This window comes from Salminus brasiliensis, chromosome 14 (genome assembly GCF_030463535.1).
Source record: "Salminus brasiliensis chromosome 14, fSalBra1.hap2, whole genome shotgun sequence".
Taxonomy (NCBI): Eukaryota; Metazoa; Chordata; class Actinopteri; order Characiformes; family Bryconidae; genus Salminus; species Salminus brasiliensis.
The window spans coordinates 25518344-25533951 of record NC_132891.1 but is presented as its reverse complement, the minus strand read 5'-3'; the positions used below and the strand labels follow the sequence as shown (position 1 = coordinate 25533951).

Genomic DNA, 15608 nt, shown 5'->3' with positions numbered 1-15608 from the left:
CAGGGATTTTGGCCCATTCCTCCACACAGATCTTCTCCAGATCAGCCAGGTTTTTGGGCTGTCGCTGAGAAACACGGAGTTTGAGCTCCCTCCAAAGATTTTCTATAGGGTTTAGGTCTGGAGACTGGCTAGGCCACTCCAGAACCTTGATATTCTTCTTACAGAGCCACTCCATGGTTATCCTGGCTGTGTGCTTTGGGTCATTGTCATGTTGAAAGACCAAGCCACGACCTATCTTCAGTGCTCTAACTGAGGGAAGAAGGTTGTTCCCCAAAATCTCGCAATACATGGCCCCGGTCATCCTCTCCTTAATACAGTGCAGCTGTCCTGTCCCATGTGCAGAAAAAGACCCCCAAAGCATGATGCTTCCACCCCCATGCTTCACAGTAGGGATGGTGTTTTTGGGATGGTACTCATTATTCTTCGTCCTCCAAACACGGCGAGTGGAATTAAGACCAAAAAGTTCTATTTTGGTCTCATCTGACCACAGAACTTTCTCCCATGACTCCTCTGGATCATCCAAATGGTCATGGGCAAACTTAAGACGGGCCTGGGCGTGTGCTGATTTAAGCAGGGGAACCTTCCGTGCCATGCATGACTTTAAACTATGACGTCTTAGTGTATTACCCATAGTAACCTTGGAAACAGTGGTGCCAGCTCTCTTCAGGTCATTGACCAGCTCCTCCCATGTAGTTCTGGGCTGATTCCTCACCTTTCCTAGGATCATCGATACGCCACAAGGTGAGATCTTGCATGGAGCCCCAGTCCGAGGGAGTCATGTTTAGCTTCTTCCATTTTCTAATAATTGCTTCAACAGTTGATCTTTTTTCACCAAACTGCTTGGCAATTGCCCCGTAGCCCTTTCCAGCCTTGTGGAGGTCTACAATTTTGTCTCTGGTGTCTTTGGACAGCTCTTTGGCCATGTTAGTAGTTGGAGTCTTACTGATTGTGTGGGGTGGACAGGTGTCTGTATGCAGCTAACGACCTCAAACAAGTGCTTCTAATTTAGAATAATAAGTGGAGTGGAGGTGGACATTTTAGAGGCGGTCTAACAGGTCTTTGAGGGCCAGAATTTTTGCTGATTGACAGGTGTTCAAATACTTATTTGCAGCAGTAACACACGAATAAATTATTTAAAAAATCATACATTGTGATTTCCGGATTTGTTTTTAGATTATGTCACTCACAGTGGACACGCACATAAGATAAACATTTTAGACCCCTCCATGATTTCTAAGTGGGAGAACTTGCAAAGTCGCAGGGTGTTTAAATACTTATTTTCCTCACTGTAATACACTTGGACATATAGTTTGGCCACTCCTGGACAAATCAAATGTTTTGGCGATTTTCTAAGTAAAATAAGTTCACATTCTCTACAGAGACAGAATTTCACATATTTAATACACAATTACAGCTTATTTGCTGAATGTCCAGTGTTTTATAATGTTAATTCAACAAATTACGAATAAGCTGAATTACAAGTGACGATTTAATCTTATTTTCACTTTCACATTAAGTGAAAATAAGCTTTAAAAAACCTTCAGAATATTGGAAGTTTGTGTAAAATGTTTTGAATCCAATCATCATGAAATAATTAATAATTAATGCCAGATTCTAATTACGTCAAAACCAAACTTCCAAATATGGAGATACAGGGTTTTTGCATGACAGCAACAAGATATATACACGTATGCATATTGCTGCGGTCATGCAAAAAAGGTCATGCTTGGATCATTTTTGCCGTTTTTCATTATTTGACTATTTAAATGTAAAAGCTTTTCTTTACATGGTGTCACAATTTTAGGATGAATGGACCAATAGAAACGCTGCACACTTGGAGAAAATAATGAACAAAAGCACTGTTGATTTATTAAATATGCAAACAGATCATTTGAAGAAATCAACAAAAATCAAGTTAAACGTAACAGCCCAAATTTTATAAGTTGCTGTTAAACTGGAGGGACAGGGTGTTTTTTGCCCACCAGTTCTGAACCACAGAAACAGAATTGGTAGAATGGCTATTCTTAATCAAATTAGTGCTGTGGAACATTTTAATTCTACGGTCGGCAGTGTCACCGCGTCAGAGCTACAGGGAGAGAGCTTTTTAGCAGAGGTCTAATTTAGTCACAGCATGCGAGCAAATGAGTGAAGAGGAACTGGAGTGGAGCAGCCTCATTTTCAGCAGAGCCTTGAATGACTCGAACTGTAAAAGTTGGTGTGCTTGAATATTTTACAGCATCTATTACTCTCTGGCCTCAAGAGCAGCTCGGCGCTTGCCAGGCAGCCCATCACACACACAATCATACTGTCTATCAGCTAGCTGCACAATATCATTTCTGTAGCCGTATCACTACTGACATCACAATACTGAGCAGGAGATGCAAATGAGCATCTAACCAATGACTGAATATTTTTATTGTGTGCTGTGACCGTTCTGAGTGTTTGGGGATAAAAAAAAATTTAAAAAAAAGTTACGTACAGTTGTATGCAAAAGTTTGGGTACCCATGTCGAAAAGAGTTGATTTCTAAGATAAGGTACAACACAACCTCTGCATTTGCCTACTGTCAATTAAAAAGTCACTGTCAATTTTAACTGTTTATTTGAGAAAGAAATAAAATTGTAATTGTGACATGGAAAAATTCCACCAACCTACTATGTTAATACTTTAAATAGTAATAGCAACATCATTTACAGATATCATAGCTTGCAAATGCTTTTGCAGCCAGATAGGGGTCTTTCTATTCTGGTTATAGGAATCTGCTGCCACTCTGCCTAGCAGAACGCTTCTAGTTCTGTGATATTCTTGGGCCGTCTTGCTGCCCGAGCACGTTTAAGATCCACCCACAGATTTACAATCATGTTCGAGTCAAGGGACTTCGGAGACCATTCTAAAAGCTTCAGCTCGTGTTTCTTAAAGTAGTTCATGGTGGATTTTGAGGCATTATTTTGAATCACTGTCCTCTTTTGCAAGATTGCAAAGCGTTTGCCAAAAACCTTTTTTCTTTGCCTCCAAACATACATATGAGGGACTAGTCAAAAACGTTCCATTTGGACTCGGAGTTAACAGCACTTGACTTATTATAGCTTTAAATAAATGTCATAGATAAGGTTTTCCTCTTGCTGACTCTTCAATGCGGATGCAGCAACACAGCGCACCTCAACTCCTGTGAAAGTTATCCCTTCTTGTTGATGCTTTGCTGCCATGTAGGAGTTTTGCTCTGCCTTTCTTGCCAGCATACAACCAGGTTTATCTGAGAGGTCGCTGTAGAACACTGGATCTGCAGAATGGTAACTTTATAGAAACTTTGCTATTAGGTGTTTTTAGTTCTAGATTTGACATGATTTGAATAGTCGGAGGCACCAGGTAATGTTTGAATTGTAAATTCTTTACCATGTTTTAAAAGTGACCAATGCGGTCACAATATTGGTAATTAAATATAACTATATGATGAACCAGTATGAGAGTTGTAGGCAGCATAATTAAGGCACTGCATGCTAAACCTGACAGGCAGGCAATTTGAGTTAAAATAACCTGCATGGCCTTGACCCATATTAGCCCAAAACCTCATATACACACACCTCTCACTTCATCTACTGCCAGTCTTAATCACTTCATTAGGGCAAATCTGAATTGCCTGTAAATGGACTAATAAAGTACCTAATTAACACAGAGATAAAGTTTAATTACTATGTGCGACAGATAGAGAAGTGAGGTATGCAAGAAGGGATACACCTATCTGAGTAAGACACAGGGGTGTACTCATATATAAAAGCATATGAATGAAGGAAAACATATATACATACATACACACACACACACACACACACACACACACACACACACACACAGGTACTTACTGGTACATGGGCTTTAAGAGAAGATGGGATGGTTTCTCATTGACATGGTAGAGGGGGAATGGATCAAATCCACCAATAAAATCAACTGAAAACCAAACAAAGGATCAAATTAAAAGATGGGAAAAACGTGAACATGAACAATGAAAAGCTCAAACTAAACCAAACAATGAAAGAAATTAAACAAATGAACAAAATGTAATCGATCATGATGTATGAAAGAAATGTATGACAAAAAAAAAAAAAAAAAAAACAACACACTTAGACTAATACTCTGAAACAAAATTATCTGACACACACACACACACACACACACACACACACACACACACACACACACACACACACACACACACACACACACGAAGTACTTCTTCACTTCTGCACAGATTTGTAATTTAAAGATTCTTATCTTTGCCAGTATAATACAATACTTTCAGTGTCACCCATTCATACCCCCCCCCAGCACTAGCAACACTCCCGACCAGGAATGTAAGGACACATCTTCTGCTATACACACAAAGCCAGACACCACCTCCTTTCAAAGTGCAACCAATGTAACATCGCCAGGCAGCCATCTCGCTCGAAGGAAAGCGCCAGGTCCCCAGCTTCATCACACCAGCTAACAGAGAGAGCGCGCCATCTACCCACCCTGAGCGAGCGTGGCCAATTGTGCTCTTTCGGACTTTGGCCACTAATGGCAAAGCAAACTCACAATCCCCAGGCAATCCCAACAGGACAGTGGCCATTTAGTTTGCTCAGAAAAGCAAACACATTAGAATAAATACTGATTATATTCGTAAAATAAATTTCATGCGTCCGTCTAAACATTTCCAAATCACTCCTTAGGGAATCCCAGTATTCACAGTAGTCATTATCCAAAACCTGGTTTGTCTAATCAGTGCTTCATTATGTTAAACCAGGTGTGAACTGGATCTTTGCAGTGGACATTGAGTACCTGTAACCACCTCAAAAATACTACTTTCTGAACACAAGACATTCTAATAAGTATAAACACACGTATTGCCCAATAAACAACAGTTCGCTTAGCTGAACATGACTTTTGCATGTAGTGTTGGCAATAGGCCTTCACCTTCACACTTCAAACTGAAAAACACAGTCAGGATGGAGAGAACAAGTCACTGAGAGAGCAGGGAGTAAAGAAGGTTCTATTGAAACATGCTGTCAGCGAAACAGGAGCAGTGTGTTGAAATCTGTCTTTTATGGTCTGAAAGTGCACTCAGCTGTCAGCCTGCTGTGACAGAAAAAATAGCAACTTAAGAGGTGCCTCTTGTAGATTGTGTACAAATGTAAGTTCAAACCGTACACCAATGCGAAAGGCCTCGACACTGAAAGTTCATGCAGCAGCCATACTTCAGTCAAACGTCTATCGGCCGCAAAGAGGAACTAAAAACAGATATATTTAAAATGCTCATATCCTACATTTATCTTGGATTTAAGATTTTCCTAAAGGCCCACTAACAACATATGCATGGCGTTATGTTCCAAAAACAGCCCTAATTAATTTGGCCATGATCATTTTCCATAGCCTCTAAGCCCTTAGAAATAAACAGGCTGTTTCTGTTACTTTGCCTTTAAATATGCTGCATATGATTCAGGTATACAACTTGATTTTTAACTCTTTAGCAAAACAAACCCACAGTGCACCTTTAGAAGCTCCACCCTCCAAATTCATGCACGTTGAGAGGTTGTGATCATCTATCCCAAACGTTCGTGAACGGGATGAAAACAATACTGACCTATTTCTGAGAAACAGCAAAATAAGTTTACAAGCAATCATAAGGAACATCCTCATCCCTTTTCATGCCTTTCAATGCTCCGAGGTCTCTCCCCAGTCCAAACGGCTCACCAACGTTGACAGGTCTCTTCACCCCTCCCCCTCCCCTTCCCCCATCCTGTGCACGAGCACGAATGCCCCCTGCTGCTGTTTGTCTAAAATAGTGTTATATGGCTCAGCCAGAGCCACCTTCTTTGCTTCTCATTTACAGAGCCATGGCTGAGAACTACCACTGGACTTTTTCCCTGCATGCAAACAGACCAGAGAGCTAGCAAAAGGCGAGGGAACAATTCCTGAGAAACGTTACTAATAGTATACTGGATTAAAATTGTATTAAGCGCCTTCAAGACTGATATCTGTTAAATCAGCACTGTTCTTATTGGCTGTCCTGTACCTCATTCAAAAAGCTATGAACTATTGTTTTTTGTGACATAAAACACAGCGGGCTGGATTTACAGGCTTACCAGCTAGTTCTCAGGCTTTCTCTCCATCTCCATTTATTGAAGAACAGCATTGTAAGACCTTTATACTGACCACACATTGACTGTGCAAAGGTATGACTTGGTCAGTATACTAAATGCAGTTATAATATTTTAGGCATTAAAATAAACACAAAAAACCTCCAGAAATAACAGATGAGGGAAATTAATTGATATTCCAGTGCAATATGAAAACTGCATTTGATATGGATACTTAAATTAAAATAACATCTGACAGCCAACGACGCCAGCAATTCCCAATCCTCATCACGGGCTGGCAGAATTGTGGTATATGGCCGATTACCAGGGACAATCATTTCCCTGATCCTAGGTAAAAACCAAATGAGTTCTTTTCTGTTATAAGTCATCTGTTCTTTTACTAACTACAGAGAAATGTGTTTAAATTAATGATCGCATGAAATATTCATACACTTCTGAGATTAGACTGAAAAAAAGAGTATTTCTTCATTTTTTAAAATGAATAATTCTTTTTTTATTTCTTACAATGATCCTTTAACTTCAAACTCAAAATGCAGCCACATGTCAAGGTATCATTGCTAGCGGAGCAACAAATGTGGGCGCTTACTTTTCAGAACACATAATGCACTGACAAAGCATCAGCACTTTCAAGGCCTTATGACCGCTTAGACAGAATGAAAGACATTAAGCTTGTTCTATCTGCTTTCATGCTGATACCCTGTGGAGATACAGAAAATCTTCACATTCAGCTGAAAGCAGCCAGGAAGATTTTTCTCTATTTCTAAAAGAAGAAAAGCAGTAAGGTAGCAGGAGTCAGCAGTTGCTGATGACGCTCACTACTTAAAAATGTTTCTCTCCAAAGCTTGTCCAATCCAGCTAATTAAATGCATACCAGCAGCTACCTGACCCATCACTCAGCATCGGAAACAACAGCGATATAGTCAAGCATGACTCTGACTCGAGTCTTGCTGATGGAATTTTGAAATGCATAGGGCTGCCTCCTAATTTGCACAGGAGATAATGCCAACTGAGGCTAATGGTTTTTTCCTCCCTCTTTTTTAACTTGACAAAGTGCATGCTAATGGAGTATTTTAATTATGTTTTTTTTTCCCTTTTTGTTGTTGATAAGGAGATTGAAGATGGTAAACAGACACACACAAAGTCCCGCACTCACCCATGAATTGGCAAACTCAATCAACACCCCCCCCCCCCCCCAAAAAAAAAAGAAAACCAGATGGAATACCGCACTGGATTTACCTGATTCACATGTGTTCTTTTGTTCTGCATGAATAAAGTATACAAAAATGAGCCAAAACATTAAGACCACTCATAGATGTAGCAAATAATGATTATCCTAGAAGAACAGTGCAGGTGAAGGTCTAGAATACATGTGTGGTCGGTTCTCGTAGTCAACATATTTAATGCGGGGGAAATTTGATGTGTTGTGAAAACCAGAGCATGGGTACATGTTATGGCTAGACACCTGGCCATACTCCAAAACAGCAAAGTGCTCCTGGTCAACTGTGGTGGCTAACTAACTCATTAAAGGTCTATAGACAGATATAGTTATAGTCATGAATATGATTTAAGTTTTAGAGCAGTACTGATCAAATCACTCTTCAGGGTCCCTCAGACCACAACTTTACCGTATGTGTTGTGAGTTGGGTTAGAGTAAAAATATGAAATCGTATGATCAGTTTTTTGTTTTTTTGGGGGTGGGGTGGGGTGGGGGGGGCTTTGAGATCAGTTTGAAAAGCACTGCTTTAGGGAACAAAATACAGTTTCGCATAGTTGATTTGGCATCGCTCAAAGAACCCATTGTGGCACCTTACTTTTAAGAGTGTATGACTGCATCCTCTATGCATATCCTCACACTGAGTCACAAAAACTGCTACTACTACTACATGAACGTGTGTGTGTGTGTGTGTGTGTGCACACTTTACTGGTAGTGGTAGACAAACAGTCAGACAGTACAGTCTCCAGTCACAGGCCCAAACCAGAAAGTGGTGTTGTGCCAATCTCACACACACACACACACACACACACACACACACAATATATATATATATATACACACATACATACACACACACACACACACACACACTAACACTTTGTGTCTACAGGATTATGTTGGAGCGTGACTCAGCTCTATGCTAGCAGGTGACATTCATGCTAATGTGTAGCACTGCAGCACTTTGACCTAGTTTCAAAAAAAGAAGCTTTTCCCTTGCAGTTACTGCACATGGGAGTCTGCTCAGCACTGATAACCACACACACACACACACACACACACACAAACTGTGACTACAGCCTGAACTTCCACCAACAGGCAGTGCAGCCTGTTCTTTAGTCTGATACGAGTTGTGCGCTCTCTCACACTCTCCTATAATGATTAAGGTCAGGATTTTGACTGATCACTGAAACACTTTTACTGACTGAAGTTCAAATGAATGATCTCAAAATTAACAGATGAACCAAGACCACACGATTATACAGTCTCTTCCTAACGTCCACAGAAAGAGGGGACATAGACAGATAGAGAGAGGGCACGGAGAGATGAAAAATGAGGATAAGTGAAGGGTAGATTGTGGAAGAATGTCGTTTTCAGCCAGGCAAATTATAATTTCAATCATCTGTGAAGGACAGATGAGGAGGAACGAGAGAGAGAGAGAAGAGGAGGAGAAGAGTGAAGGAGAGCAGCAAACTTCAGAAAGTGGAATAATGATGAAGTCTGGGAGGCTCTGGAGAGAAATTTAATCCTCCACTTCAAATGAATGTGCATGTGAACCCCCCCCCCCACACACACACACGCGCGCGCACACACACACATGCTTCCACATAAACAGACATAAACCCACATTCACAAGCATGGAAGGAAAAAAAATGCTTGGCCAGAAAAACACATTCATTTTCCCAGTCTGTCTGTATCCTTTTTCGCCTCCAACACTCAGACACACACACATGCAAGTACACACACAGATTACAATGACAAAGGCTGAAACCTCAGCAGAGCTAAATCTCACAGAGCAGATCAGAGAGGAAATGACTGAAGGCCAGCAGAAACACACTGCCTGCTCTTAACATCTCTGCCTGGTAGTTCATCTGTCCTCTACAGCTTCCCGTCGTCTTCATCTTCATCACAAACAACACCACTGCTAAATGTCATTCGGAAATACTGAAGCATAAACAAAAAAAGGACCCCTGACACCCCATGTGGTCAGAGAAGGCCTGAATGCCTGGTATGTGACCCTTAAAAATAGGCCATTTTTCCCTCCTCCACTAAGAATATGTTAGCAGTGGCCCCATCGCTTTTTCAATGCATGTGTGTGTGGAGTCAACGTGAAAAGCCAATTGGTCTCCAGAGATCAGAGATATGGGCTAGCTCACATACGCAACAAAGAACCCTGCAAGACCTTGGCTGTGGACACAACGCCCCAAACAATCTGAACATTTTGCCACAAATTCAGACACATATTTAAAGTACACACTTTAATGAGTTAATAAAATCAGGTAATATATTTTAATGGTTAAAAGGAAAATAACTGACCTCTGAACTATACAAGGTAAGTTCAACAGTGCTCTGTTATCAATTGTCAGGCCTCAATTAAAAAATTGGAGCACATTTTCTATAGATCTATATATAATCTCCTGGAATAAAATCTTTTACATTGACTTTCACAATTTTTTTTTCCTTCTTCCATTTTAAAAATATGAGCAGCTCCTTACCAATTTTTGGAACTGGCTTTTGTTGATTAAGGCGTTTTGTTAAATAGAGCAGTCTCATATTCTACTTCTCTCTCTTTTTAGTAACAGTGAACAGAAGACGTATACTATAGCAAATGCTAACAGTGTTTGATTAATCAGATTCCTCCTTGCATTTGAACTGCATTTACCTTGCAGATTACTGTAGCTGAATACCTCACCTTCATTCCATAATCTGACTCCTGCCAGAAAACAAAAGCATAAAAAATATAAAAGAGGTTAAGTTGTCATGGCTAATCCACAGTCAACAGCCCTACAGACCTGATAGTTTTCCACTGTCCCATATAAATACTGCTAAGGCTTTATTTATTTATTTATTTATATATATAAAGTCACAAATAGTTTGCAGTTGAGTTGACAGCATTTTAAAAAACTATGTGTTTTTTTTTTTTATTCATTTCTCATCACATAGGGTTTTATTCATGTTCTAACAGGTCATCCTCATGCTGAAGGTTAAATGTGGATGATGTTTACATGTTTTAACTATTTTAACTACCATAATATTTAGAAATTTAGTCTGGACTGCTGTAACAGAAATGGATACTGTATTATGGATACTATTAGGTTAGCAATCGCTACAGAAATTAGCGTGACCAGATTAAACTGTTCCTCAGAAAGGAGCAATTTTCCTCACATTAGAGATGTCTATTGCTTTCAATATGGAACTGGACACTTTTCAATTGAGCAGCGTTTTAAATGATGACATTTTTCACTGATGTTGGCTGAATGATACAGGTCAAGCCCTAGCTGACTCCCCAAAATTCAGATGAGCTAAAGCATTTGCATCTGCTTTAGCCTCAGCTTCTCTCCTCTTCACTGGTTGTGCATCGCCGTTAAGGCACAGATTTCAGATGTGCAGTACTGTGCAGAGGTTTGTTGGGGCACCTAATCACATTATTTAAAAGGAACAGATCTCAGTGATAAAAGTCTCATTACTTGTAAAAACTCTAATCACATTAGAATAGAAGCAGGTGAACAAAACAAACAAAAAAAAGTTACACAAAATCTGAAGAACGAGGTTTGGTTCCAGGTTTCTCCAGGCAGCACATGAATTTGTTCAATCACCAGCTCACTTGATTTAACATCATTAAGCACTGACCTACCAAACTAGGTGTTGGATGTTAACTAGAAATACTTGAAGGTGATGGGGGAGAGCTTTGGAGGTGTTTTAATGAACATAGTGATGTAAAATCACCACTTTTTGACTGAATTTCTTTTTTTACTTTTTCATTATAATCAAAAAATACACCTTTGGACAGTACTGCATGCTATATACTGCTTTAATTAAATAAATGATATTCCATTTTATTTGGTTTTACATATGACAGGACTGTTATTAACCTCTTCCACTGAAGAAACTGCAAATGACACTTTACGTTAATTAACAGCTCCTCACGTGGCACAGCGGAGGATTAATGGCAAATGATGTATCCCGAATGAAGTTCACTTACAGCGAACTATTCTAAATAAGATCATTTAGGAAGCAATTTAAAATGTTCATGCCAATTCAGTTGTGTATTACCAGACAACTTGCCATGACAACAGAATCAAATTGCTGTGCTAAGCATTCACATAGTTTTCCTTAGCCCATCATTTTTTATTTTTGATAAGGTTTTAATTTTAAAGCTACGCCTCAGTATACACTTTATATCCTTTGCCTCGGCTTAGTTTTCTGTCAGCGTTCAAGCATGTTACAGCAACTTCACAGTCTTAATAAATTTGCATTTAATTCCCACTGGCCTGAACATCACCCTAGAAAGAGCAAGCAGGAAAAGGGGAAAATACCTACTTCTGTTTTCCAACATAGCACTTACTAGACGTTAAAACATTCGTACACTCAGAAAAGTGTTCAAACACACACACACATGCATACACGCACGGCTGACCAGACAGACAAGGACAAGTCGACAGCTGCAGGCTCTACAGCACAAGGCCTGCTGTCAATTAAAGGAAGGGAAAATAAACTGAAAGAGAGGGCAGAAGAAAGGGGAAAATCAAAACACAGATAGACAGAAAGGAGGACCTGCGACAAGTTCAATATGGACAGCAGGAGGCAGTAGGTATACATGACAATGAGATACAGAGGACAATCTACCTTTCTCTGTTAGTGATGGGATTTCTCAATGCTGTGACTGCATTTATTTGACAGGTAAAGGACATACTGTGAAGGTTTACATTTGGCTTAAACTAACTAAGAAAACATACAAAAAAGTCACATTAGTTGTATTTAATCCTTTCCATGTTTCCATTAAACCTCTTCCTTTGAATAAAGAGGACCTCATTGTCCATTACACTAGCTCCACTGACATATAGGAGCACTTTGTAGTTCTATAAATACCGACTATAGTCCGTCTGTTTCTCTGCGTACATTGTTAGTATCCCATCACCCTGTTCTTCAATGGTCAGAACCCCACAGGACCAACACAGAGCAGGTATTATTTGGGTGGTGCAGTACTGCAGTGACACAGATATGGTGGTGGTTGCATGCGGAGTGTGTTGCACTGGCTTGAATGGATCAGAAACAGCATTGCTGCTGGAGTTTTTAAACACTGCGTCCATTTACTGTCCACTCTTTTTGACACCCCTACCTACTTGGCCCACTTTGAAGATGTAAAGTCTGAGACAGTGCTTCTAGATGGGAAGTGGAGCTGATGAAATGGAAATTGAGGATTGAGGATTTGGTGGTAATGTTAAGGCTGATCTGTGTATCAGTGTATCCTTGGGTATTATTTACACAGTGCTAGAAAGCCCAGTAGCGCACACACACTGTTGGCCCATGTTACTTTGTCTAATGTCAAAAGGCACATGCTAGAACTCCTCTGGCAGCACATTAGAATGAGTGATGGGAGCCATTTCCAAAGGCTCTAGATGTATGGCTGACAATATGCTTGGTTAGAGAGGGTTTACAAAGTTATTGAACCCATTCTTCATTAATACTGCTTCCCCATGCTACAAGAACATCCTACAAACCTGATATACAGTGCCGTGAAAAGTGTCTGCCCCTCTTCTGAACTCCTGAATGTGTGTCCACTGCAAACACTGAATTACACTACACGCTAAACTAAAACCTAATAACTTACAACTACGGTGGGCATTTTTTTCCCCACCCATTTTCAGAGTGTGACATCAGTGAGCTCGCAAAGCTTATTTGGCCGTAAACTAGATAGACACGAACAGAAATCTGACAATTTTCATGAAAAGCCCTCATTTTGAGATACCGTCAACATTTTTAACTACCATGGTATCCAGTATTACCGTCCTACCACCCAATTCCCCCTTTTGGAGGAATTCTGTTATATTTCTCAGTGTAGAACTGCTTAAGCTCAGTGACATTTGTAATCCTTCAAGCATAAACTTCGTGTTTTAGGTGATGCCACACCATCTGCCACAACTCAACCATCAGAAAACACTAGGCATGTAGGATCCATGGCAAGAAAGAATAAAAAATGTGTATCTCAAGTTCGCCAAGAAAGACTTTGATGATGAGTTCCAGAGCAACGTGTTTTAGCCAATGAAGCTAAAGTGAAGCCAACATCGGTCAACATGTCGGGAACAAACATAACACTGCTTTTTTAAAGTAAAAACCTCATGTCCACTGTGAAGCATGGTGAGGGCAGTGTGACAGTTTGGCAATGGTTTGCTGCATCAGGACCTGGACACCTTGCTACCATTGAGGAAATTATTCATTCTATAGGAGAATGTCAGGTCAGTGAGCTTGAGTACAGTTGGGTCATACAACAAGACGATGATCCAAAGCACACAAGCATGTCTATCTCCCAATGGATAAAAATGAAGAAATTCAAACCTGGTCAAAGCTTACATTAAACTGCTTTGCCAAGACCTGAACATTTTGAAATTCTACTGAAACCAACTGTCCATCATATTATTGTGTTGCTTATCCCTTAGGGATCTTTTAGGGTTCATTATTAGATTTTGGTTTTAGATGTAATGTCATTCAGTGTTTGACATATGCAAAGATTCTGAAATTCAGAGGGCAAACACTTTCACTGCACTATAGCTTGTTTGATTAGACTAAACACTATAGGGCAACACTGGTCCTGGGTTTAGCAGGTCTGTTAGAGCAGGGACATCAGCAAACTGGTTTCCAACATGCCAACACACACACACACACACACACACACACACACATATATATTCGCACACATATATACGCATACATGCCATCACTATAGAATGAGAGAGATTGGGGGAAGGAAAGAAAAGAAGAGAAAGAGGTATACTCACAGCTGTCTTCCTCCTCTGTGATGGAACTTACAACGTAGCAGGCGTACACAAAGCCAAGGAGCTGAGGAGACAAAGAACACAAACACTTCAGCTTATAACCACAAAGAAACAGAGACACAGAAAAAGAAAAGGAGAAAAACAGGGTCTGTTTTCCTGGCTCAGCCTTGCGATGCTAATTCTGTTGAATGTCATGTTTTGCAGCACAATACCCAATATACCCGTTCCTGACTGCACACAGCTCAAAATAACTAATACACTTGTTAACATAAAAAACAGTCAATATAGAGATAGAACAAAGGCTCCTGACATAAGTCTGTGCCCGCACCATTGCCAAGTTAACAGATCAAGGCTAGCAGAGAGTGTATGCTGGCCATATTGATGGGAATGCCATGGCACAGAGGCAGATGGCACAGCTCTGTTCTAAAATACATAAAGGTCTAGGGTGGAAAGGCTCAGCCCAAAATTATAAGTGGCACCATGCCCAACAAATTAATCCATCATTGGGCATGCTGCCCTAAATATACCTACTGGGACCAGAGTGTGCGCGTCTGTGAGCGATAGAGGAAAGACTGCCATGTATAAACAAAGCGTAAGGCTAAACTGTATGAAAATAACATATTGCAGTTTTGCTACTACGTATTGTGAAATGTCTTGTGAACACACAGACGTTGTTAAATAATAGGGTATATTATCTTTTCTATAATCATTTATAACATTTATATATTATCCAGACTTGGTAATGAGTATAGATTAGACAATTAAATGGCCAATTTTGGTGTAATAGCTCACTGGCAGGTAGTGGTGGTATCTGTTGCGCCACACCAACCACAACATTCGACCTTGCTTTTGTAGCGGTCTTCGCTTTGTTATATATATTGTTGAACCAGAGCAATCTTTGTTTATTTGCTATTTAATGTTGCAACATGCTTTGCTTTTGTTAAAATGTTGAGTTTTATTCATCTTTGCTCTGCTATTATTATAATACTGTTGAATTTCAGTGATCTTTGCCTTGCTATTGTTACAATATAATGTTGAATTGTAGCAATTTACTTTCGTTGCTTTATAATGCTGAATTAGTGATTTTTTTCTTTGCTCTTGTTGCTAAATATAAAGTTGAATTTGTCATTTTTGCTCTTGTTGCTATATGAAGTTGAATTGTAGTAATATTTTCTTATGTTGCTATATAAACTAAATTAGTGATCTTTGCTCGTTTCGATATATATTGTTAAATTAGTGATTTTTGCTCTTGTTGCTATATAATGTTGAATTGTAGTGATCTTTGCTCTTATTACTAAAATATAACGTTATAGAGTTATCTTTGCATTGCTCTTGTTGCAATATAACATTGAATTATAGTAATCTATTCTTATGTTGCTATATAAAGTTGAATTGTAGTGATCTTTGCAATTTGCTTTGCTATTGTTGCTATATAACACTGCTGGCTCCTTAAGGAAACTTGAGCCAGCAGTGTTATATAGCAACAATA

General features: G+C 39.6%; 1 protein-coding gene across 2 annotated transcripts in view; it reads right to left on the bottom strand.

Moving 5' to 3' along the window:
- Positions 1–15608, bottom strand: part of nkain4 (sodium/potassium transporting ATPase interacting 4) — a 70936-nt gene that overhangs the window by 4854 nt on the left and 50474 nt on the right. The window contains exons 5-6 of one of the 2 annotated variants that reach the window (XM_072696621.1): positions 14123–14183; positions 3860–3944 (exon numbers count right to left, since the gene is read on the bottom strand). In XM_072696621.1, the coding sequence (XP_072552722.1) occupies positions 3860–3944; positions 14123–14183 (146 nt within the window). The remainder of the gene's footprint in view (positions 1–3859; positions 3945–14122; positions 14184–15608) is intronic. The other variant, XM_072696622.1, reaches the window with a different exon arrangement.